We start from the raw sequence: 26,260 nt of genomic DNA, 5'->3' as shown, positions 1-26,260 counted from the left end.
AAGAAATAAACTTGACTTGACTTGTATCTTGTTCTTGGGTGACCAGAGGTGTAGTCTTTTGCTGGTGAAGATCATCCACCTCAAGATGTGATGTGCTGTTTATTTTATGCTCAACATTGTTGAAAAGACTGGTTATTTGAGTTAGCACAAAGTTAGCTGTTATATTATTAGTTAGCTGTTAGAGCTACGGAAGTAAATATACAGACTGGTGTGGAAAAATAATAATAATATTAAGATCTAAAGGAGGCTAAATCTCACATCAAACCTTGGAAAAAAAAGTAATTGATGCCACAATTTTTGTTAAATGTTTGCACATTTAAAATATTGTGATTTTTATAATTATTTACAGTACATGTTTATTCATTCATTTTCTCCCACTTATCCGTAATTCGGGTCGCGGGGGCACCGCCTTCGACTGCTGCCCAATCCTCACAGCACCGTCCCTTACGGTCCCTCCTGCAGGTGGTGAGCCCACAGGAAGGCGGCCCCACGTCACTCCGACGTCACGGACCTTGATATTTCCCTCGTAAGGGACCCCCGGAGCATAGAGGGTTAAGGGCCTTGCTCAAGGGCCCAAGAGTGGCAGCTTGGCGATACCGGGGCTTGAACCCCAGACCTTCCGATTGGCAACCCAGCGCCTTAACCGCTGGAGCCACCACTCCCCCCTACAGTACATGTTTAATGTCTATTTATAGTCCATTGTTAAATCAGCTTGCATTCAGTCCAAAGAGTTACTTATATCCATTTTTTAGTAGCAAGAGAATATCGGCAGTAATATCTAGAGTGGTGAATGATACTAAGTGGACGTGTTTCATAGACTTTCTCTTAATTGTAATAAATCACCTATTTATTAATCATTTCAATCTAACAACATCTTTAGGCCAACATTTAAACTTATCGAAATTAAACTTGCGGATTTTGTTTCTTGGTAATAAATTGTGTTGATTTAGCATTCTTGTGACGACTATACCTACCTGACTTCTCCAGCCATATGTGGATCTTCTTCAAACTGTTACCACAAAGTTGAAAGCACACGATTGTACAGGACGTCTCTGGATGTGTTAGCATGACATTTTTCCGTCACTTGAACTCTTAGACGCAAAGCTGTTTCAGCATGACGATGCCCCTGTGCACAAAGCCAGCTCCATGAAGATATGCCTTACTTGGGATGGAGTGGAAGATATCCTGCTGTAGATCTTCAGCCCTAATGAGCACCTTTGGGATGAATGTGAATGCTGACTGCACCCCAGTCCTCCTTACCTTCGCACCTACATCAGCACCTGACTTTACTAACACCCTTGTGGATGAATGAGAACAAATAAGAACAAATGGAGACTAGATGTGGAATGGGATGTTCAAAAAATCAATCATCAGGTGTCCACAAACGTTTGTTCATATAGTGATTATATACAGAACATAACATTTTAAAAGCACTGAATCACCATTGCTTTAGATTTGGAGTGTTAATCGTTTGTTAATGATATTTGGTCTGTTAATCATTTACAAATACTTGATGAGGGTTAAATCTGATCAAGCAAAAAAAAACATCTGGCATGAGAAGATTTTGTAAGTTTTGCACGAGTGCTGTGGTGAGAAGGCTGTCACTAGCAATCCACAGCTATAGACTTTATAGCGTTCGAGGATGTAAACTGAGGTCGTATAATCCTTTCTGTTATGAGCAAAAGACATTGATGAATGAAAGAAATCTCTTGGTGCCAGCTCCTGTGTTTGTTTCTACTGGAGAAGCAGGAGCTGTGGCTTTCCACCACTTGGCCTCTTTCCCATCTTGAGGGCCAAACCCACTGTATATCATGTGTGAGGAGACTAGGTCATGTTTTCCATCGGTGCCGGCATGAACTGTGGTCAGATGCAACAATAAAAGCAGTCGTAATTGAGGTGGGAGGGAGTCAGCATGTGAAAGAGGAGGGGTTGAAGAGGGGGATACATCTGCTAACGCTTACCGAGACGTCTCGCTGCCACGTCAGTCGCGAAGCATAAGAAAGCTCCAAACAATCAAAAGTGATCCAAATCATGTCTGGGAGAAAACGAAAAAACCGGTGAGAAAATGTGGCGTAAGCTACTGCACGACTTTCGAATAAATCATAAGACGTGAGTTGAAAAACATCAGAAGTCCATGTGTGCTGCTTGAAAATTAAAAATCGGACCAAATAACTTCTCGTTAGAATGATCCAGACTTCACAGAACGGCATTCAGTTCAAAGAATTTGCCAATAAATCCACGCCGACTTGAAAAGATTTTTTTTCCCCCACACACCCAGGCTGGTTTTATGGCTCTCACCTGCTTTACACCTGCACTGGAAAAGTTTCCCAGAATTTATATGAATACGTTGAAAATACACTACAAGGACAAACGTTTGTGGTCACCTAATCGTAAGAGTCGTATGTGCTTTCTGAACATCCCACATTAAGTGTCTATTTACAGATATAATAACCTCCACTCTTGGGAGGGAAGATGTTCCACTAGATTTTATGGAGATTTGTGCTCATTCAGCCACAAGGGTGTAGTAAAGTCAGGTGTAGGAGAGGTGATGACACATATATATAATTTTTTTTTTCCCCCAAAAATCGTTTTATGTGACCTCTATAATCGAGCATGTTCCCCTTAGTGTCCATGTGGGTTTCCTCAGGGTTCTCTGGTTTCCTCCAGCCATCCAAAGCATTCCAGTAACCTAAGGTTGACCAGTGCAATCTGCATTTTTGATGTGAACAATTGTATAGTGTGTATGGTGCTGTGTGACAGACTATCATCCCATACATGTCACACACACCCTCGCATCTTGTGTAACTGCATCCAACTTTGCGGTAACACTAAAGAAAAATTACATATGGCTAAAAAAAAGAGTCGTGTTTATTATATCCCAATATATTATATCCCAAAATTCTTATTTTCCTGCAACAACCCAACCCCTAGTGTGTTATTCTTATCTTTTGAAGACGTTTTAAATCTTTGTCTACCAGGTTAAAATCTATTTGGATCTCAATGAACACAACTGTTGCTTTAGCAGGTCTTGTACAATACTGATAGTGTTGGCAATTATTATTAGAACTTGAAATGCAAAACAATGAAAATTTAATTGCATGTCGAGCTGCTTGTCTTTTCAAGGCCATTCCTTTAAGCCACATGTACATAAACAGGACTTTATTTATTACTTAGGATCATTGTCTTCGCTTTGAGTGTGGACCTCTCTCTGGACAAAGAGCACCCCCTTGTGGATCAGGGGTGGAATTAAAAACACTAACCGGTCACAGGAATTAAAATGCATCTCCATCCAGTGGCGCCTGTCAGCAGATGGAATATATTAAGCAGCAAGTGAACAGTCTGTTCTTAAAAACGGTTTGGAAGCAGGAAAAATGGGTAAAGACAATGTGACGGTTAAACAACTGGATCAGTGTGCAGTGTTCCTGGTGTCCAGTGGCTAGCAAACTTCCAAAAGGTGTCCAAGACAACTGGGATGTGGTAACAGGATCTTGGACTTAAGGTTCATTGATGTATGGGGGGAGTGAAGGCTTGTGCGTCTGGTCCATTCCTACAGAAGAGCTAGTGTCACACAAATTACTGAAAATGTTGATGATAGAAATGTCTGAGCTTACCATGTATGGGGCTGTAACACCACATAGAAGAAATGGAGCAATGGAGGAAATGGGGAAGAACCCTGGTTAAAGGTGGAAGTGTAATGGGATCTTCTGCCAGGAAAACCTTGATTCTCTGCATTCACGTGGCGGTTACTTGGTACGTACCACCAAGCCACACCCTCTCATGGCAACCGTATTCTGGCCTTTGTTCAGCAGGATAATGCTGTGCGTTAATACAGCAAAAGAACTGCTCAGAACTGAGAAACATGAATTCAGAAAGCCTCAAAATGATCCAAATCTCAATCCAATCAAAACATCTGTTAAATATGCTGGTTTGATGAAACAAGTTTGATCCATTGAAGCCCCACGTTACTGCTTACAGGGAACACCTTCAGAGTTATTGTGGACTCCAGGCCTCAACAGGTCTTACATTAAGTTTCATCCACATTATATCATGAAAGTAGTTTTAAAGTTACAGCTGTGTATTTCTTCGTATGTTCTTTCTTCTTACTGGAGAGATGAATGGAATAATCAGTCATTTGAGGCTGAAGTAAAGGTGCTTGGCCCCTAAATTTCACAGCTCATGGAGAATCCGTGGGAGCTGAATTTATCGATGTGTAGAAAACAAGTGAAGGAAGCTTTTTTAAAAAAAAAAAAAAAAAAAAAACAGACCCACGAACTCTATGCACTCACGCACAAACACTCGAAGGCAGTGTCGTTTATAGAAAGAAAATATGCAATACACGGTTTTTTTATTCACACTTTACAAAAAGCCACTAAAATCTACAATCAGGGGGGGAAAGGAGTCATTTACAATACATTAAAAACGATGTGGTGCAGAAAAAAGTTGTTCAGAATTGAAAAATCAATTGTCCTGCTGGATCCGGAACTGCTAAAAACGATTTACAAATCAATCATGTGGTGGAAAAAAAAATAAATAAAAAAACACCGGACCGGTTCAAGCTAAAACAGTTACTAAATTCATCGGTTCGAGTCAACCAACAAGTGCTAACTGATGCGATTCGTCTAACTTTCTAAAAAAAAAGCGTAAAAGAAAGAAAGCGCGGTGGCGATAAACCCGCCGTCGAGGTTTACCGGACTGCAGTTTGGAGTTTGGTCCTAAAGCTTTGAACGTGTCGACGGAGATACTAGAAAACAATAATAAAAAACAAACAAACAAAAAAAAAAGCCCCTTGTCCCTGTCCACTTCAACAAAAGGAAGTCAAAGAGGGGAAAATCTACGCTAAATGGCTTCATAGAAGAACGCACCACGTGGCACTATACAGGAGGGAGAAAAAAAAACAACAACAAATAGATTATGGCCATACTAGAGCTACTACGGCAAGACACCAACAGAATCGGGATGCGGTTATTAAGCTGTTTGTAATATACGGGAAAAATAAATGAGGGCGAGACCTACGGAACATGCGCGGAACAAAACCGACGAGTGGCGTTTCAAAACTAGGTTAAGATATACAGAGCCCTACCACAGACGCTTTAGCTACAAAAATAACTCTTTTGTCGTAATATTACAGACCTGATTCCTTTGCGTAGTACAGTAGTTCAGGAAAAAATAAACTAAGTGTTATAAGGGAGCGGGAAATGACCAAAATGGTTTAAAAAAAAAAGGATGAGAGGTTGTACAGGTGTTCACTGGTAGTGCAAGATAAGGACACACCGAGGCACGATGCGGGTTTTTATGAAGGGTTGAATATAACAAGAAGGAACCCGGGGAGAACGAAAAAAACAAAAACAAAACAAAAACAAAAACAAAACAAAAAAAAAGACGAGAGTGCAAGTGTGTGGCGATGACACCATGGAACAACCTCTTCGACCCTTTGTTGTTGTTGTTGTTGTTGTTGTTGTGTGTTTTGTACAAGCTGGTAAATTTTATTCCTGTGTTTAAAAATGCAGTCACACTTAAACAATACAATCTTTTTTTTTTCTTTTTTTTTTTTTTAAATCCAAATCATAATTTATCCATAGTACAAAACCAAAAAAAATCTTAAAAAAAAAAAAAAAAAAAGTTCTCTGTGAGGCTCATATACAATCAAGTGAAGAGTAAAAGGTTTAATGTATGTATACATTATATAATATATATATATATATATATATAAAATTCGTAAATTATTTTATATATATATATATATATATATATATATATATATATATATAAAAAAAAGCGGGAAGGAAAGCATAAAACTACTGGCCGCATAAGACAGTGCTACACACCTCGAGGAGTTACGAGCGGATTGTAAGGGGGGAAAAAATACGGAATGTTCTCCACTTTTCCACAAAACACAGTGAACGGATGCTGGTTAAATACAGACCCGCTGAAGACTTCTCCCGGCATCCACGATGCCTCTCTTCTCTCCGGCGTGTGGGAGCACCACAGTGACCTCACATCCAATGTTTTTCGTAAAAGCTAAAACATTCCCAGGTGCATAGCTCAGTCACGCAAAAAAAAAAAAAAAAAAAAAAAGAATGATAAACAATTAGCAGAATCCAAAAAAAACAAAAAAATAAAATGGGCTATCAGTGATCGAGCCAATGGAGTCAAATACTTTGCTCCGAACAGAATTTCATGAAGCCAATCGATCGCTGTGTTAGTAACCCTTTCGGAATAAGTGCACTGGAGGAATTTTCGCGTTGGAGCTCGTATAAAAACGTTTCTCGCGGCTTTCGCTTTAAATGGATAGAATATTGCACCTTTTTAAAGGAGTGAACGTGTGAGAGCTCGAGACACTACTCCAGGAGTCCCACAGGACGATAAAAAAGAAAACAAAAAGACTGGCACCAACACTTCCGCTTTTTGAAGCTTCTCTAAAAAGACAATTAGAAGAAGGAAAGCTAAAATCTGAGCACACGTATATACAAAAAAAATTAACAAAAAAAAAAAAAACGGATGTGAGCTATTGCTTGTCAGATTTTTTTTTTTTTTTTATCCGTTCAGGTCTTAGAAAGGAACGAGGCGGTTTAATGCACTTGGGTGAGGATTCAGGAATCATTGCTGGCTTTAGATTATTAAACATCTGACTGCCATTGGCATTATGACCTCCGTTTCCTTCAGCCCGGGCTTCCTTGAAGTGTTTGTGGCGCACGCCGGTCACAAACCTGACGTGTGCGAGCTAAACTACACAAACTGCATCCTGATACGAGACCATGTGCCTACAAACTACTGACGCCTTTTTGTTTTGTTTTCCGGATGAGAACAGCGATACTGAAGCGATGTAGAAAAGTAGTGATCGGAAAAGAAACCCTTCCCCATGCATACGACTAGAAAAAGGAGTGTAAAAACCAATTGGGAAAGAAGAAACCGAGCCTCTTTTAGCGTTTAGAAGCAAATTTGGCTCCGTTGAGTTTTAAAAAAATAAAAAGAGAGAGAGAAAAGACATTCATGAATTGAAAAATAATAATAATAATAAGCACAAAGAAAATGGCGTAGTTAGAGGTTCGGTCGTTTTTCAGTAAGTTGCCAGAAGAACGTGTCGGAGCTGGAAGTGTGCAGTGGCGCCCCCTGACTACCTGCGCGCAGGCAGGTGCACCCCATTGATGGGGGAATGCTGGGGCAGGAGCAGCTCCAGCTGTGCAAACAGGGAGAAGTGATCCGACGGGATGTGGGGGTGCGGGCAGCCGCTGACGTTGTTCTCCAGAAGCCACTCGTGATCCAGAGGTCCCAGGACACCCAAAATGTTCAGCTGAGGCTCAGAGCAGAAGATATAATCAATCACACCCTATAGAAAGAAGAGAGTGGAAGACATAAAAAAAAAAAAAAAAAAGATTTTAAATGCTGAACAAGTCATAATATTTCCAAATGCAAATATTTACCAGGGCTGCTGATATCAATTATTTACTAATTGAGTTTTTGGTGATTATTTCGACTATTAGTAGAAATACTTCATTACAGAGCAACAATAAATATACAACAGAAAACAAGACGCGTCTCTTAAAATGAACAAGTTATTCGTTTCCTTTTTTTTTTTCTTTTTTTTTAAATGTACATTTTATTGATGAAATTGCACAAAACTAAATCCATTCTGTGCATTTAACTGCCACATTCGATCAAAATGCAAACAAATATATAAATAATAGACTTATAAATATAGAGGAAAACACACTGTACGGTATTTTCTTTACGTTTTAGTTTGAAATGATCCCAAACTTTGGAAACTGTGTCGTTTTTTTTGGCCTGAATCCTATGGAAGCCAGTTTCTGCGACTTTCCCCCCCCCCCTCGCAATTCCGACTTAATTTCTCGTAAACATCACAAATTTCTGGTGCATCCACCCTTAACCATGTTGTGGGGGAAGTTTGAATCTGTTGGTGTTTAAACAAAGCTCCACTGCTTCATTTGTCTTGTTCCGTCTCCGCCAGAGCTGATTCTTAGACAGAGTTCTCTCCAGTGATCGGAGGATTAGTTTCATACCATGCGATTCTATTGATCGTTGCCCATTTCATTTTTAATGTGTAAAATTTTCTGTTACTACAGAGAGGGTGACGGTGGCTGATTGGCCAAAAAAAAAAGGCGGAATTGTGAGAACGTCGGAATTGCGAGAAAAAAAAACTTGTATTTGCTAGAAAAAAGTGGGAACTAGGCAAGTTTTTTTTATGTGGTAGAAACAGGCTTCCATAAGAATCTTCTGCTCACCAATCAACAATATGTTTCAGCACCTATCTGATCAAATTCAGCATCTATACGATTCATCAATTCAATTCCGTTTTATTTGTATTGTCCTTTAAAAATGACAAACAGTGCGTGGTGTCAGTGACTCGCCTCTAGAGGCCGCTCTTGTAATGACAGCAGGCTGAAGCCCAGAAAAAAAAATTGTCCTTAAAGTAAAACAGAGATTTAAATTACAGTTTTCAAAATATGTCTCTGGCTCTGAACAGAGGGCTGTTCCAAAAGTGGGGCTGTAGTTTGGGGACCCATGCTATACAATATGATCCTTAATTAATCATAATAATTATAATAAGAAGCCAGACCCTACAGTGTAAGACCTGATGTGACTGACCTTAAAGTCGGCGGTGTAGTTGGTGTAAGGCAGGAGCCCGTTCTCGTAGGCACTCTTGAGCTTAAAGCCGTGCGTGATCCTGCCGGTGGATGAGCTGTTCTTCCCATTGCAGTTGAAGTTGGTCAGACTGTCGCTGTAGCGCAGCTCTTTAAAGTCTTTGTGCGTACAGTCTACGCCGCCTGTGCTCAGGAATTCCACCACACCTGGAAAACACACCGCGTCACACACAAAATCAAAACACAACCACTGACACGAAGCTGAAATCGATTTGACGTGAAGCCGTGAAACTGCGGCAAAAAATAAAAATAAAAAGTCTCCAGGGTCACAAACTTATAGAAATGATTTAACATTTGGATTCTAAATAAAAAACTACCACAGAACAAAATTCTATCATGGTTAACAGAGAAAAAAAAAACACACAACTACACAACAATCTTTATGTGCAATTCTGAGACATTAAATTTAATGAGTGAGGACAAACCAGATTCAGGCAGCGAGTTGAGATCAGCACACAGCACCAGAGGGATGGCGTTGGTTTCTCCAGAAATGGAGGAGAGCTTGAGGCTGCGTGTGGCTTTATCCACAATGTTCTTCACCTCAGACAGGAACATCATGGTCTGGACCAGCTTCACGTCAGAGTACTCAGGGTCCCAGTGCATGTGGGCATTGGCCACCAGAAGGAGCTGTTTCTCCAGGCTGAGTAGAGGTTTGCCCGCTATTCGCATGGAATAGAAAAAAAAGGGGGAAGAAAAAACATAAAAATTCGAACATAAACTCCAACATTTTAATTTAGAGAGACTTACATGACATCTCCATGATTTCCCTGCGTAGCTCCAGCAGCACCGCCACTCCGATGTTGTCCTTGGTCATGACGCGGTTCAACATGGCCTCCGAGCCCTCCGAGTTCGCCATGGCCAGCTGGTTAAACTCCACCGTGTGCTTCTGCACCACACTGAACCTGAACACAAAAAAAAAAATAGATAAATTGTAAAAAATATATTCACCGATATACATATTACATTATGACCTCCTGCCTAATATTGTGTTGTTCCCCCTTTCTGCTGCCAAAACAGTTCTGAACCATCGAGCATTTACAGCATCAACTTCTGCAGCAGGAGCTCATCTGTTGGATCGGACCACACGGACCAGCCTTCGGACCACACGGACCAGCCTTCGGACCACACGGACCAGCCTTCGCTCCCCACGTGCATCAATGTACAATGAAATTCTGGCTATTTTTTTATTCCTGGATCAACCGAGTTTCTGTGGTTGGGATTATATGTCTGGATTAAATGTCCGGTCAAACCAGCTAATAATGAGAACTCAATAATAAATATAATAGCAGAAATAACAATGCGGTTTGTGATTTTCACCACTGGAATGATAATCACTGGAGTGTATTTAAACTGTATATAAAAACCTTCATCTCATGAGTGTTATAGTACTCGTCTTGCAAGTTATAGGATCTATTAGAAATCGGTTGTACCCACTTCTCGGTCTTGTAGAATATTGCACACCCGTCCACGTGTTTCCTGTCGGACTCGGACATGGTTCTTGCTCGGGACTTTGGACTGAAGAATCCCTCGTAACCCTGCACTTTCAGCTCCACCAGGAAGTAGTTATAATACTGTTCCGTCTCCACTTCCTGAACAGCAGAAAGCAATGGATTTCGAGAGAAATGCATCACTCGGTATAATCACACTGTATCCTACTACTACACGCTGAATGTCCTATTACCAGGATTATAGCGCTATTAAACGCTCCATTAGAAACTCGAACCTGATTGATCAAAATGTGTGCATTAGATATGCATCACAGCACAGGTAGTTCTGGAAGATCGTCTGGCAAATCGGTGTGATAGCAGAATGACGCACTCGTTATACAACACGCATTTTAGTCGCGAAGTTTTTGCCTTTATCCGCTTAATTTTAGGAAATTAAATATTATAATCTGCCGTTCCAAACAGCATTACCCATTTGGAGTACCTTCGAGTCGCATCATACCACCCCCTATTTTCTAAAACCATTCAATACCTGTAGGCTGATGATGTCAGCATTGCAGCTGAGGATTTCTTGCATGATGGACTTCTTCCTGTACTCCCAGTTGAGAGCCCAGGGAGGGCAGTATCCGTAGAGCTGGCGCGTGGCGTACTTATCGCACAGTACGTTGTAGCACATTACTGAGAACATGGCTGTGTGCAAAAATAAATAAATAAGTAAATAGAAATTCCAGCGAGCATAAAAACAAATTTTTTTTGACTGTCTGCCAACCACCTGTTCAGTTAATACTTTACCACTGGCAACATGCAAATCTACAAGCAGTGTAAACAAAACACACCGCTGTGGTTCTGAGAAATGAGTACCTGCAGGTGTGACTCTCTCCGGCTCCTGCAGTACAAGCCATGACCTGGGCGGCGGTTGCTCAGCTGGGACTAGGGGGAAAAATAATTATGTAATATATATATATAGAGTCACCCTGGTTGTATAGCGGTGTTGTATTCTGCTCCGTTATTTCCACTAACATCTCCATTACTTTAATGATGGATCTCTTGTTAATATGGGTGTCAGAAAAGAGGCCCCTGCTCTTTAGTGCGAGATCGTGGAAATGTCAAACTAGCGGCGTCTCTGGGTGCTGTTTAATTATAGCCCACACATCACTGGATGTTTCTCGGATGCAAACGAAGTATCGATTTGCATAAATAATAATATTAAGAAATAACCCAAATAGTGCAGTGAGAAAACATACTGCGTTTTATAGCACCGGCAAGATTGTCCAAAAGGTAGTTCAGCAGCCGGCGGGTCCCATCTGGTTCCTGGTAGAGGCTCATGAGGTCCTGTGCAAGTGGATTTCCTGTAACGAAAAAAAAATATATATATATAAATAAATAAATGATTTGCACCATAAAAAAAAAAGAGGAGGAAAAAAAAAAAAAAAAAAAAAAAGGTAGCAGGATGCAGAAAGTGTTGCTCAACGTCATTACCGTTGTGATCCGTATAACCAAGGTGGAGGCTTCAGGATGGAGCATAACCCCTCTTACCTTTTAACCCCAGTGTTTGCAACTGAAACAGTTTCCCCAATTCAAAAGGTAGAACCCGCAACTGGTTGTTGTTTAAAAGCAGTTCCCTGGAGAGGACAGAGGGACATGGACAATAAGACAAACTTATTTCCAATTTGAAACAACTTGCTTTTATTTTTTATTTAATGCAGTGGTACTTAATTATTCATATATTATGTCAATGTTCAATGCTATAAATCTCATTAAAAGCACAGCGCTCTGTTCTACTCCGATTGGTCACGTGGTATCTTTTACTTAATAGCAGCTCTGACAGAAGTTCCAGCTACCAGGTCTATATTAATGTTCGTATTCAAATTCATTATGGTTTCTACAGTAAATCGTATGGTGCACTTTATGTATTCTGTAAGGAGGTGTTCATTTAACTAATGGAAGGAGTCTCTAGTGTCAGCTGGAGTAACAATGCAAACATGGTCAAGCTGAAACTTGGAAAGGACTCTGCTGCCTTAACTCATATTTTACACACAAAATTTCATACCTCCAGCACTGAGACATTTCGGTATGTTCTACAAACTCGAAAACTACAAACGTCTACGCCGTGCAGCTCACCTGAGAGACACCATGTTGCCGAGCTCAGCTGGCAGGCTCCTGATCTTATTGGACGACAGGTCAAGGTACACCAGGTTGTGTAACTTAGCGATGTCGGGGGGGATACGTGAGAGCGAGTTGTCACTGAGATACAAAGCGCTGAGGTGAGTGAGCGACCACAGGGCAGAGCTTAGACTCCGGACTTTACCTGAGAAATGAAGCGAGATAAAACAAGTATAATTATGATGCAGCCTGATACGAGGTGATATCAAAGAAAGTGGAGAGACTAGCTCTGTTTACAAGAAAGTGGTTTCTTCATCTAGGTTTACACGTGAAGTATTTAATACCACATTACAATAAAACATCTGGATCCTACATATAACATCATTTTATTTAATTTTGGATGAATTAATGGAGGAAAAAGAAAAACAAACAAAGTGTCTGACGATAATGACGATAGTTGTGTACTGTATATATCGTGATATTACTAATATTAGATTAACCAGGCTTTGGGGTTAAGGCATTTAGGAAACTGTCGCTCCTGGGCCCCTGAGCAAGGCCCTTAACCCTATAACACTCACCACTTATCTCGAGCTCGGCCCAGTGAGATTTTTTCCCACTTGCTGCCTCCTCGCTGGTCATTATCGTGTACATCCGCCTGGGATCCGGCGGCTCATATTTCTCCTTGGGCATCCCTAGACCACTGTTACAAAAAAAATAAATAAAAAAAATAATAATTTATTTACAGTACAGGATGAAGCACCGTCACATCCATCTACTAATGAGGAAATAATGCACAAAAAGCATTAACTGCTGTCAGAGAGCCGGTCTGAACCAAGCGAGATCTCTGAAAGCCCTGTATAGGATCTCTTCCCCAGTGGTTCCCAAACTTCTTTGCACCACAGACCAATTTCATGCAAAAACCGGGGTGGAAATAACTAAACAGAATAACGTACATATCATATAACTATTACACACATTACATGATTATATTATTCATTAGTGCATATATAATGAAATTGTAACTCAAATTACCATAATAGGGAATCGGTGCAAGCTTAATTAAAAAAACATTTCATTGGCATAGGCGTAAGAATTATTCAAAAATAAATAAAACGCTCTACAGACTGCACAAGTCAATAAAATGGAAATAAAAGGAACGTTAAAAGATTTTTATTTATTCTGTGTCCCCCTGCGACCGCCTGATCCATGGTCTGTGGGTTGGAGACCTCTGTACAACATGACCTTACACCATAATGCTCCTAAATTATTCATTCTGCCTGAAAGCATGAAAAATCATCACCGTCATTATTATTTGGACTTCACACCGCTTTATCGTTGAATACTTTCCTATACCTGCACTACCTGAGCGTTCAGCTTCGTTCGGCCCTTGTTTATTTGCTAAATGGTATTTTTTTTTATATATAATTTATTATCCTGGAGTTATCCTGAAGATCTCAAATGATGCTTTTTTTATTATTATACTTTTACATATTTATTTATTTATTTATTTATTTATTTATTTTCCCTTGCTTTTCATGTTATTGACAAACACATGCTTTCAAACCTGCATTAGTTTTGTGCGAGACTGAACTTGAACATTGCTGAACAAACAATAAATACCTGAAGTTGTTTGATAACTAAAATGAACAAAAAATTACTGAAAAGATCAATCAAATAATTTTTTTAATGCAAGAAGAAAAAAAATGAAGACAAATGTCAGAAAATGAAGAGTTTGTATTGTATTGTATTGATGGCTTCCTTTACTCCTATATAGTAAACTATAACTATATTCACTTGCACAATACATCTGAAATATCATATTCTTTTAAAAAATACTTGTTTTAATTATTTAAATTATAAAAACTACCATATTTTACACCAATTAATAACAAAAAAATACTCTAAATAGTATCCCTAACCATAAGCCTGCCCCTGTTTACTTCATGAAGCTAGCTGTTTATTTATCGAACTAACCCTTTTGTAAAACACAACCATCCATAAAATACACAAAAACATTTTATTCTAACAATAAAACGAATTATACGCTTAAAAATAAATGTATGCGAATATTATCTCACTTACATCAACGTTACGTAATTCGGCTAATCTTTAGCACGCTAGCGTTGCGCCTAGGGAAGCTGTTAGCATCCTGGAGCTAATGCTAATGCTACGAAACGGTTCGTGTAAACAAAAATCGAAAGAAAATATCACCTTGCTCGTTTTTATGTCGAATTAAAACAATTCTGGGTACATTAAATGTGTAAAGTCGATATAAGGATTATTATGTCTTGCTAGTCAGCGAGTGCGTTGTATTAGCAATCGACGCGTAGATTAGCTAGCTAGCTAGCTAACTAGCATATAGCTAAAGAGCTGATATCTACAACCAGAATCATACACGCAATTTGTAGAGTCGATTTGTTGATTTTAATAATGAAAGTGATTAAAAAAAAAAGGGTGTGATTTATGTTCGTGGATGAAAATTCGTGGTTTTAAGATGTTTTTTTGTTTGTTATGGATACCAAGAGCTAGCAAGACTGGTATCTAAAGAGCAGGCAGGTCAGAGATTAGCCGTGTTATTGAATGATAAATGTGTAGTGTTGGGTATTTACCTTTAAAAGCATGCCAAGCTCCTGCTGTGAGTGAGCTGTGTGTCCGGGTTCGGGTTCGGTGTGAACTCGTTTTTTTTCCGCTGCCTGGATTAAGGGTACAGTAAGAAGAGCAACATGATGGCGTGTGGGTGCTGTTATTTCTGCCTACATGGCACTGAAGTGAAAGGAAGCTCGCTTTAATTGAGCCCAATTCACTCAGGTAAAGCAGCAGGAGCATCATTATTATCATCATCATCATCATCATCACCACCATCAACATCATCATCATCACCATCACATTGGATCTGCTGCACATTCATAACTATATGCACTCATTATATTAGAAATCCCTTCTGGTTCTGCACACAGACTGGAAAGTCAAACCTGTCTAGAATATAGGTATCAATACTTTTTGGACCTCCGTATGGTCCAAGCACAGAGATGGGAGATCTTGCATATGAACAAGTTCCTCCTTATCTTCAGGATCATGTAAACAAATCAGGGTCAGGGTGGATGCAAAATCTATTAAATGACATCTGTATTATGGATCACCTATCCATTGTTTTGAGTGCAACCAGAGAACTCTGGGGGGGGGAATTAGAGTTAATAACCCACCATTCCAACATGGTTTTGGGAAGTCGAAGGAATCCCGTCTCAAGAAGGGAGGAATAAATACACGATACTTTGATCAATAAATCCAAAGATGTGCTCAATGTCCATGGTAAAGTCATTTTTTCTTCTAGTTTCAGAGCACATAAACATTTTGTGGACCTCATAATAATCTCAGCACAGACAGCACAGCTATTCATGTTGTTATATCCACTGATCAGAACAAGTTCCTCATCATCCTCAGGTTCATTTCTATAAGTCAGGGTCACAGTGGATGCAAGATCGAGCAGAGGACATGATGTACAATGAATTCCTTCACACCAAGGGGTGCGTTAGGACCACCAATCCATTTGCTTGTTTTCATGGAGTTGAAAGAAACCAGTGAACTCTGAGGAAACCCACACAACGAGAGTTCCAAGGGCCGAGTTTGGACCACCAATCCATTGGCTTGTTTTTAGGGAGTTAAATGAAACCAGAGATCTCTAAAAAAAAAAAAACACCTACAGGAACACGGTGAAGTAACCAGAGTTCCAAGGGTCAAGTTTTTGGGTTTTTTCAACTTCTTTTCAGAGTGTAAAAGAAAACTAGAAATCTGTGAAGAAACCCACAGAGACATGCTGAATAAATATTCATCAATGACAGGCTTTAGAGCATCATATTTCCCACACAAGGGAAATTCCCGACTAAAGTTACAAACTGTAGTTTCAAACTATAAACAATTTCAATTCATCCTCAGCCAGGTCAGGGTCATGACCAGTCCTGGGTCTGTCCTGGGATCACAGGACAACAAACACACGTTAATTCACATTTTATACACACCCATTAACTCCAAGGGGCAAATTAGAGTTAATAACCCACCATTCTACCATGGTTTTGGGAAGTCGAAGGAATCCCGTCTCAAGAAGGGAAGAATAAATACACGATACTTTGATCAATAAATCCAAAGATGTGCTCAATGTCCATACAAACAAAAAACATTAACTGCGTTTGGAGAAGCTGGTGTTTTGATTGAAGCGATTTGACTTTTACAAAAAGGTCTCACTAAAGAAAAAAAAACTCCCAAGAATTTTCTCCACACAGACATTTCCACTTTGTAAATAAACGTTTACTCTCGATTATCTCAATACAAAAGCATTTTATTTTCTTCGAATTCAGCAATTTAAATAACAAAATGACTCACAAATACTTCAAATAGAATTCTTTATAAAATTATAATACTATGTCCAAAAAATAATCTCATATCTTCATATGTACACGCTGATTTTTTTTTCTTTATTGCACAGAGATGCTCAGTAAGTGTTCCTGCAGCTGGGATAACGACTCTTGGATTTGTGAGGGGAGATCGTGGCCGAGATCTTCCACGGCACGGGACAGGAACGCCTCGCCCGCTTCTTGGACTGCATCTCGGGTCACCTGGTCGTTCTGCGTCCACATGGGAGTGCGGTTCAGCTTAAAGCGCTCCGTGATGGAGTAGCGGAGATGACCTGATGGAGAACAAAAGGCACATCGTGTATATAAACCTCGAGTTTGCTGATGGTACTGTATGAGGAGAAGGAAGGATCGAGTTACCCGTTATTACTTCTTGATAGCTGATCATGAGCATCCACACAAGCTGCAGGAGCTCATCCCACCTTCTCCATCTCTCCGTGCCATCCTGATAGACAAAGGAACGACATGCAGTGGCATGAGAAGTATTGGGACATCTGACACCAGCTGTGCGTTTCGTCCCAAAATTCAACCACAAAGTTGGAGGCACACAATTGCATAGGATTTGGATGGAGCTCACTTTGTGCACATTGCAATGGTGGAACAGGTTTGGGTTTCCAAGTTCAAGTGAACGCAAAATTTTATTATACAGCATCCAAAGACAATTCCCACTTCCTGGTAACATTTTGGAGAAGAACCACAGGCAAGTGTCTTTTGTGGCCTAAATACCGTCTATATATCGTATGTTCTCACCGATGGGTCCGGTGCCGGCGTGGATGTGCGCAGGAAGTGCAGCAGCAGATTAAAGGACATCGGCAACACTCTCTTCTGAGAGGAGGACCGGTCCAGCAGCAGCTCCACCATCTTACACCTTAGCAGGTTGCTCTGCATTGTGCTCAACAACAAAATCCTAACAAACCCACCAGAAAAAAAAAAAGTATGAAAAGGTTTGGTTTGTAGAAATAAGTAGGCATGAAACACAGATTTACATTCAGCCACAAGGGTTTAGGTCAGAGCTCTATAGCAGGAGATCTTCCACTCCAACCCATGTAAGACATATCCTAATGCTGAAACAGATTTGGGTCTCCTAGTTCAAGTGAAGGGGAAATTTAATTCTACAACATCTAAAGTCGTTCTATACAATTATGACGCTCAAAAACAGGTGATTCGAAATCACTTTTACTGTGTCTATAATTTCATTAATACACGCATGGAAGTGCTGAAAAAAATGTTCACCTCCTTTGAAACTCTAAATCTGCTAATTGTTATGAGTTTGGTTTGACCCAATTTAGATCGACTGATATAAAAGATTGATTTGCACATCATCCGGTTTGCTTCTCTTGCGTTTTTACCTGAGCCGCCGGCACGGCGCCATGCTGTTCAGGATGTTACACAGCTCCTCCGAGAGCTTACTGGAGCTGCAGGTGGGCCTGAGGTCCACCTCCATCGCCAATAAGAGCATCCTCTGCAGAATTAGCAGCATCCTGTGTACAATAAAAAACCCCAGCATATTTATATATCTGTGCTGATCATTTCACACTCTCAATGCTTTATAATGCATGTTTCAAAAGACTACATTTGGGAGCCAGTGTATGGGTGACGTATGAGCATTTGATATTGATGTATAGAAATAAATCAAATCAATTTTAATGAAAATATAACGATTACACGGAACTGTGCAAAATACATTTCATTTTCATGTCAGCCATACTGTGCATACTTAAGACAGCAGTCCCGCTCCTTTTTTTGAATAACTTCATCCTCGGAAGTACAGAATGACTGTTTAGCTGTATCTAAAAGCCAGGTCACGAGTTCCCTAAGAGAAACAAAGTTTAAGGAATTATTAAAAAAAAGAAAAAGAAAATGACAAACATATGCACAATATGTAGACAAAAGTATTGGGACACCTGACGTTTCCAGCCATTTACCACAACGTTGGAGACACACAAGTGTTCAGGATGTAGGTGTAAGTACCTCACCTACATCGGTACTGTACACCTTCCTGAGCCCAAATCTCCACAAAATCCAGCAGAGCGTTTTATAGGAACAGCAAATTAGGATTTAATGTGGAAAGCGATGTTACATATACCAATCTTAGTCAGGTGTCCACAAACTTTTGTTCATATAATAAGAACGCAGTCACTGTGATGATCTTTAGAGACTGGGACTCACCTGACCTGGCTCATCCTGTAATCACACGAAAACATTTGGTTAGCGATTGAGTTGGGAAGCTGCAGCTTTAGGAGCTTGAACTGGAAGTCGTCTTCTAAAACCTGTAGCACGTACTGAAGCAGCAGACATCGTACTTCACTGCGTAGCCTCCTCGACTCGTCCTGACAAACACCAAACCATGTAAAGCAAAAGCTTAAGAAATGCAGAAACTGTGATAACGAAGCCGTTATGCGGTTTCTAGCTTTATTTCCTACCTGTTCAGACATCGCTGATGATAGCAGCTGCCAGTCCCACGGGATAGTCGTCGTGTCTGCAGGATGGTATCTGAATGAGAAGTTTTCTTGATTTAGTGGCCCATGACTTTTTCATCATTCTCACACACTACTATATTCCACATATTTAATCACAGGGTTTACATTATCCAGCATTTAATATATGGTGTTTAATTTAATGCAAATCAGTGCACAAAACAACCAGTTTAAGGTGTACTGTTATAGAAAAGTAATCGTTTAGGTGGTACAATAAATAAAGCTACTTTTACCATCCGAAAGTGGATCATTTTTCCCATAGTAGTACCTCCTAAAGTGTGTTATTCATCCGCAGCAATTAGACAAGACACGGCAAACATTACCATACAAAATTCTATTATTAGATTTGCCATACAGGTCAGGTTGATACTAAAGAAATGGTAACATGTTTGTCGTTACAACATCGTTACATACTTATAGAAAAATAATCGACAACTTCTGACTAATCAGGATGAAGAATCAAATAGTACTGTGATAGTCTGGTATTGCTCTTCCTTACTAAATAGGGGATCTAATTTTGGTACAGTTGTTAAAGACTTAATATAAGTTCACATATATACATTTAGGGACAAAGTGGCCGAGCACAAACCACCTTTAACAGAGAAAGATTCACCTATTCGCATTGGCGCACAAATGTAAACAATGTGATAAAAAAAGTGTGCATCGGATACAAGTTGGCATTTGCATCGTTTTAAAAAATATTATTCATAAAAAATATATATTCATATGTAGGATGTGAAATTGAAGGTTATGAAATGTTAGAAACTACAATATTAAATAGGATCTGGAGATAATACCAGGAATACAGTGCCCCGTAATTTGGAATCACGTGAAAACGTGTAGAGAGGGAGAAAATGAGATGCACTGTTTAATCCGTTGTAGCTAATCTAGTGTGAGTTTCACTTCACACATACAGTGCAGTGCAAAAGTATTCATACCCCTTGAATAGTTCCACATTTTGTCACGTTAAAACCACAAGCTTGAATGTATTTTACTGGGATTTTATGCGAGAAACCAACAGAAAGTTTCGCATGATTGTGAAGTAGAAGAGAAATTATACATGGTGTTATAAAGTTTTTACAAATAAAAATCTGAAATATGTGGCGTGAAATATTCAGCTTTGCACATCTAGAGACTGTGCATTTATGCACATTCTTCTTTGCAAAACATCTCCAGTTGAATCAGATTGAATGGAGAACGTCTGTGAACAGCAACTTTCAAGTCTTGCCAAAGATTCTTAATAGGATTTAGGTCTGGACTTTGACGGGGCCATTCTAACACATGGATATGCTTTGATCTCAACCATTCCATTGTAGCTCTGGCTGTATGTTTCGGGTCGTTGCCCTGCTGAAAGGTGAACCTCTGCCCCAATCTCCATCCATCTTCCCATCAAATCTAACCAGCTTCCCAGTCCCTGCTGAAGAAAAACATCCCCACAGCATGATGCTGCCACCACCATGTTTCACGGTGGGGATGGTGTGTTTAGGCTGTGTTAGGTGTCCGCCACACATAGAGTTTTGCATGTAGGCCAAAAAAGTTAAATTTTGGTCTCATCTGACCACAGCCCCTTCTTCCACATGTTTGCTTTGTCCCCTACATGGCTTGTGCATGTCCCTCAGCAGGATCTTGCTACTTAGGTAAATTGATTTGAAAAAAAGATTTGCTATCATTAGCTATGATCAGTACCATACTGACTTGCAAAGCATCATATTTTTTCCAATGTATCGTATTACATTAAATTGCATTGTGTTGAATTGAATAAAAATCGCACTGCATCGTAATATTAGAGGATTGTATCACGCTGCATCAGTAGCTCCTTAATATGTATCTTTATTGTATCGTATCGCTATGCGTAGCGATGTGAATCTAATCGGCCTCAGCAATAGAGGTCTATAAATCTCTAACACCCAAATAACAATGCCAAAACAAACCAAAGTTATTGGGACTTGTAAATCAGGCTCTGCTGTCTAAAGTTCTATCTGAATAATAGTGTAATGACGGGAATCACCAAGACATCGCCACTCACCTCTGCGTCCTCATCAGCAGGTTGTAGGCTTCCAGTGCCAGCACTTGAGAGCAGCGTGGCTCCAGCAGGATTCCTCTTAGGAGGTGAGAGACGATATTATCAGGGGGGTAATAACAAGGCTGGATCAGGTCAGAAAGAAGCTGTAAAGTGCCCTCGGTGTAGTTTTCTTCGATGGTGCTGTAGACCAGACTCAGGCTCTGCCTACACAGAGGCTCGGCCATGCCGAATTGTTTGTTGTCCTCATCAGCTGTGTGCTAGTAGAGAGAAGATGATTTGATTTGACTCTTTTTTTTGTCTTTTGTCTCTTTTTTTTTTGTCTCAACAAAATCAACATTAAACATTGTTTAATCAGCATAACATTATGATCACCTGCCTAATATTGGGTTGTTCCCCCTTTCTGCTGCCAAAACAGTTCTGACCCATCGAGCATCAACTGCATAAACTTCTTCAGCAGTTTAAACTACAGGAGCTCGTCTGTTGGATCGGACCACACGGTCCAGCCTTCGCTTCCCATGTGCATCACTGATCCTCGACCGCCAATGACCCTGTCGCGGGTTCACCACTGTTCCTTTCTTGGAGAATTTTTTAAAAAGATACTGATCACTGCAGACCAGGAACATCCCACAAGAGCTGCAGGTTTCGAGGTGCTCTGACCCAGACGTCTAGACGTCACATTTTGTCAAACTTGCTCAAATCCCCACGTTTGCTCATTTTTTCTGCTTTAAACATCAACTATTAATATAAAATGTTCACTTGCTGCCTAATAAATAAATCCACCCACTAACAGGGGCCATGATGAAGAGATCATCAGTGTTCTTCACTTCACCACCCAAATTGTTGTGCCTGATCAGTGTACATTACATTCACATTACGCTACATTTAAGGTGAATTGAACGCGCATTCTGTGAAACATCAAATCTCCAAACCGGAGAAAAAAAAAGATCTTACGTCATTACTAGCCAGCTAATACGAGCAAAAAACATTTACAAAACACTCAAATAAGCAATGAAGATATTTACCGCATCCTGAACTCGTCGTCCCCCTAATAAATGCTTTAACTTCTTGAACTGCCCCAGAGAAATCTGCTGTCCATTTTCTGCGTGGAATTCAGACCGATCCTCGCCATCACCATCATCCTCACCGATCACCTGTAACACTGAATCTTCAATATCTGACACCAAGTGTAATGGTGAACAGAGAGTGTAAGAGGACTTTGAAGGACTGATGAGTGGACTCTCTATGTCCAGATCAGATCCTGTTTCTGGAGAATCGCCGGCGAGGAGCTCTGTAGAGGTTGGACTGGGGGGCTCAGGTGCTTGTTCTGAGGTAGGCAGGGTCTGAGGGGTGAGCTGTGTTTGACATGATAATGTGTGCAGTTTTTCTTGCGCTTCTTCACTTTTCCCAAACTCAAAAGGGGATTCAAGGGGGCACGTGGTGTATTTCTGGTCATCGTCATAAAGGATGAGGGATTCATCCGAGAACACGGCTTCGTCTATTTCACTCGGGCAGTAGTACGGACTGTCGAGGCTAAACGGCGAGAGCGCTTCGTTCAGCCAGCTGTGTGGAGATTCTGATCTTTTGTCATGGTCGAGGTCCTTCTCAGCAGGTGCTGACGTTTGCTGATTAATCTGTTTAGTGTTCTGTGTTTCAAAAAACTCCCGATATCCAAAAGAAGACTGAATAGCGAGTGAAATATCCTTCGGACTTGAGTTGTGAGAAACCGACCTTCGGTCTTGTAAACATGACTGAACTCTGTTGTGTTGGTTCTGGTAATACTTCTCCTGGTCACGTGACACAGGAACGGGAGACTGAGGGTCTTTTTTCCCGTCACCGGACTCCAAACAAATCACGTCTTTCTCAGGATTCACTGTAAAAGACGACTGAACCTTTCCGGCGATGCCGACACGTGATTTCGAAACGCTACTCAGATCGATGAATTCTATAGTGGAACACGGTAGTTTCTTCAGTCTTTGTAAAAGTCTTGGTTCGTCTGATGAGAAGGGGTGATCCGTGATATCGATAAGAACCTGAGATAAACAGGAACACAAAAAATATAATAGAAATATAATACAAACACAACAAATAACTGCACAGCACCGCTTTGGTTATAAAACAGTCCAGCGAACCACTGAAAAGTTCGGATTATGAGTCCGCTTTCGTTCTCAGGATGATTGTAAAAACTCTCCTTTTGAGGTTGATTTCACACACGGCTATGATAGGCCCATTGGAATATCTACCGGTAGTAGTGGATAGATTTTTATAAATGGGTAGAAGCTTTTCCAGTTGTAAGGAAAATCCAGAGTAAGGAAATAATTCCTAGATTTTGGATTCCACTGTCTATTGACTCAAACAAATTCACCTCCCCCCAAATAAGTTAATTTACAGCCTATTATGATAATGCTGTAAATAAAAATGTGGAAAGAAATGTGGAATTTTTTACGTGCTTTAATAATGACTTAATCGCTATTAAACAGAAACTCTGTATAACTGATCTCATACAACAAGAATGAATCAATTAATCTATCTATCTATCTTTCTTCAGTAATCAGTTCATTTTCTTTACTTGATCACATAACAGAATATTTAACACTATAATATTAGCATTTGATGTTAAATCATTCCTTTCCTTCACAACATGAATGAAGTCTCTCATGCAACACTACATATCGTGATGTAGTATATCGTGCATCTATATATCACGATATGATGTTTGGGGAAATATCGCCTAGTCCATACATGCTTCCTATCAGATGTAAAACACTTGAAATTGAAAGTCAGGAGTCTGGACATGTCGTGTGTCGTGAATATGGATGTTTTGTTTTTCAAAAAAGAAAGAAATACAACCGAACAGAGGATTTTCTGTCCACGTGTGTCATCAAGGAAGCAGGTCCTTATGAATTGGCGAGATAACGGATTGGAATAGGATTGAAAGCGATCAAAATCGGATTAAATGTGGATTTATTGGAGAGGATTTAGAGGGATATCGAGAAGGATTGGACTTACAGGTGTAACAGGCAGTAGCTCGGCTCTGATAAACGGAACGCCGCTGGAACTGTCATCTCTGGAACTACTCACAAACTCAATATCCGAGTCCTCTTCACTTCCCGAACTGAGTGAAATAACTTCATCCATTGTGGAAATGCCCGGTTTCGAAGTCTAGTGTAACCATTGAGCCTCTTAAAAGAGAAATCCACTAAACCGGGCTGTAATCGGGGTGAGCTGAAGGGCTAAAAACAAACGGAAGTACACTAAGCACTCCCACATACACAAACACATAGAGCTAGCATGGTAGTTCAGCTTAATACAAACCATTAAACCCATATGGTAATAAATAAATTGGGTTTTTATACACATAGCCTAGTCGTCACACGTTTTATATTATATATAAAATAAAAAAAAAACTCGGACATTTCGTTATACAATGGCGAAAAGGAGCCGGTTAGCTTGCTAGTCGACGGCGCAAGTTGTAACGCTATTAGAAGTGAAATTGAAAGCGACTGACTACAATGAATTCCTCCACTTTATAAAGTAATAAATTATAAAGTTTTATCAATTATTTTACGATTACGTTCATTAGCTTCAGTCTAGGCGCGTGCAATTAGCTTAATTTGTCATTTAAATATAATTTCTTTAGAATCTCTATGGCTGGGGATGTAGCTCAGTGGTAGAGCGCATGCTTTGCATGTATGAGGCCCCGGGTTCAATCCCCGGCATCTCCAACCTTCTTTTGTTGTTTTTTTTTTTTTTTTGTAAGTAGATTAACAAATTTTTTTAAATATAGATAGAAAGTATACAAAAAAAAATAACAATTAATCTACACTATAAAGACCAACGTTTGTGGACGCCTGATTTTTGGTATGTGTTTTTAGAATATACCATTCAACATTTATTCCCCATTTGCTCCCATAAAGACCTCCACTCTTCTGGGAAGATGTTCCACTAGATTTTGTGGAGATTTCTAGAGGTTCATTTAACCACAAGGTTGTTAGTAAAGTCAGGTTCTGATGTAGGTGAGGTGAGAAGACCTTAAGTGCAGCCAGGCCTAACTATCATATTAAAAAAGACATGTAGTAGCATGGGTGTAAGTACATACAGACAAATCAAAGATAATATTCAGGATAACATCACTTTTATTCATTTCCTCATGTTGTGGTAAAACCAGCTGCTTAAATTCATCGTAATTCCTACATTTAGACCCATTTGTGTTATTCAACTTGTAAGGCGTAAAAAAAAGTTACCAGGTGAAATTGATTATTTTCTAATAACAGCAGTGATCCATTTACTTAGTGTTTTATTCCACTTATATTTCACAAAAAAAGGCAATTAATTCAGTGCAAACTTTGCTTTTAAATGGGCATGTATGAAAATATTGGTTAAATATTGCTACTTGCATAGTATTTAGTATCTACATTATGCGTGTTATCTATCTATCTTTTTTTCTTCTTCATCTTTTTTTTTTTTAAGTTGCAGTAACCTCGTATGTGATGAGATGGTTTCCCCTCCAACACCTGGACCTCCGTTTAGTTTGACTTCTCTTCTCTCTGTAGAAGCCGGTTTATGCCAGTTTTAGATTGCACCTGCAGCACAGTAACCACATGTAATCCTGTCTTCACTCCTCGTTTGTGAGATTGTGAAATTACATTTATGAAGAACATGAAGTAAGAGTCTTCTGAATGGTTTTTGTATTGTATTTCCCAGAAAGTCTGAACTCATTTTTTTTCTATGGGAAAACACACACCTTTTAAAACACACCACAAAGCTTCTAGAGTTTATATTCGCCCTCCATCAGTTGGACAAATTATATATATTTCTATTATATATATATATATATATATATATATATATATATATATATATATATATATATATATATATATATATATATATATATATATATTATATAAATCAACACTGATTTAAGATATCTCTAAACAAATTGACAATTTGTGTACTTTTAATGCAAAAGATCTGCATCTAAACCTGCACATAACACGTCAGATTAAAGGCAATTAGGAGTTCAAAATTAAACATCGTTTAATACACTGATCAGCATAACATTATGATCACCTGCCTAATATTGTGTTGTTCCCCCTTTCTGCTGCCAAAACAGTTCTGACCCATCGAGCATCAACTGTATAAACCT

The 26,260-nt window shown here is 39.6% G+C and overlaps 2 protein-coding genes and 1 long non-coding RNA gene across 5 annotated transcripts; 1 reads left to right on the top strand and 2 right to left on the bottom strand.

Annotated features, from left to right (window-relative positions):
* Window positions 1-4,308: 4,308 nt before the first annotated feature.
* cnot6b (CCR4-NOT transcription complex, subunit 6b) lies at window positions 4,309-15,032 on the bottom strand. 2 transcript variants are annotated; one of them, XM_083560618.1, is made up of 12 exons: window positions 14,818-15,032; window positions 12,787-12,908; window positions 12,227-12,413; window positions 11,642-11,727; window positions 11,350-11,454; window positions 10,967-11,035; window positions 10,638-10,795; window positions 10,095-10,249; window positions 9,408-9,562; window positions 9,086-9,319; window positions 8,605-8,807; window positions 4,309-7,327 (listed from the first exon to the last, which is right to left on the bottom strand). In XM_083560618.1, exons 2-12 carry the CDS (start codon window positions 12,896-12,898, stop codon window positions 7,115-7,117), a joined length of 1,677 nt encoding a protein of 558 aa, XP_083416744.1. In that variant the 5' UTR covers window positions 12,899-12,908; window positions 14,818-15,032; the 3' UTR covers window positions 4,309-7,114. The 2 variants fall into 2 exon arrangements, with proteins under 2 accessions (XP_083416744.1, XP_083416745.1); XM_083560619.1 differs by having other exon boundaries at window positions 10,967-11,029; window positions 14,818-15,005.
* Window positions 14,313-19,502, top strand: LOC310736829. Its single transcript, XR_014536683.1, has 2 exons — window positions 14,313-14,385; window positions 16,689-19,502. It is a non-coding gene; the product is annotated as an uncharacterized lncRNA (long non-coding RNA).
* Window positions 16,489-24,615, bottom strand: simc1 (SUMO interacting motifs containing 1). 2 transcript variants are annotated; one of them, XM_083560595.1, is made up of 10 exons: window positions 24,121-24,615; window positions 22,137-23,144; window positions 21,118-21,371; window positions 19,038-19,107; window positions 18,784-18,944; window positions 18,332-18,427; window positions 17,964-18,095; window positions 17,365-17,521; window positions 16,985-17,059; window positions 16,489-16,889 (listed from the first exon to the last, which is right to left on the bottom strand). In XM_083560595.1, exons 1-10 carry the CDS (start codon window positions 24,247-24,249, stop codon window positions 16,851-16,853), a joined length of 2,121 nt encoding a protein of 706 aa, XP_083416721.1. In that variant the 5' UTR covers window positions 24,250-24,615; the 3' UTR covers window positions 16,489-16,850. The 2 variants fall into 2 exon arrangements, with proteins under 2 accessions (XP_083416721.1, XP_083416720.1); XM_083560594.1 differs by having other exon boundaries at window positions 16,975-17,059; window positions 24,121-24,614.
* Between the last annotated feature and the right edge of the window lie 1,645 nt (window positions 24,616-26,260).

The sequence above is a fragment of the Silurus aristotelis genome (genome assembly GCF_946808225.1).
Source record: "Silurus aristotelis genome assembly, chromosome: 14".
NCBI classification, from domain to species: Eukaryota; Metazoa; Chordata; class Actinopteri; order Siluriformes; family Siluridae; genus Silurus; species Silurus aristotelis.
Note: the sequence above shows the minus strand (reverse complement) of the source record. Positions and strands in the feature narration are given on the sequence as shown.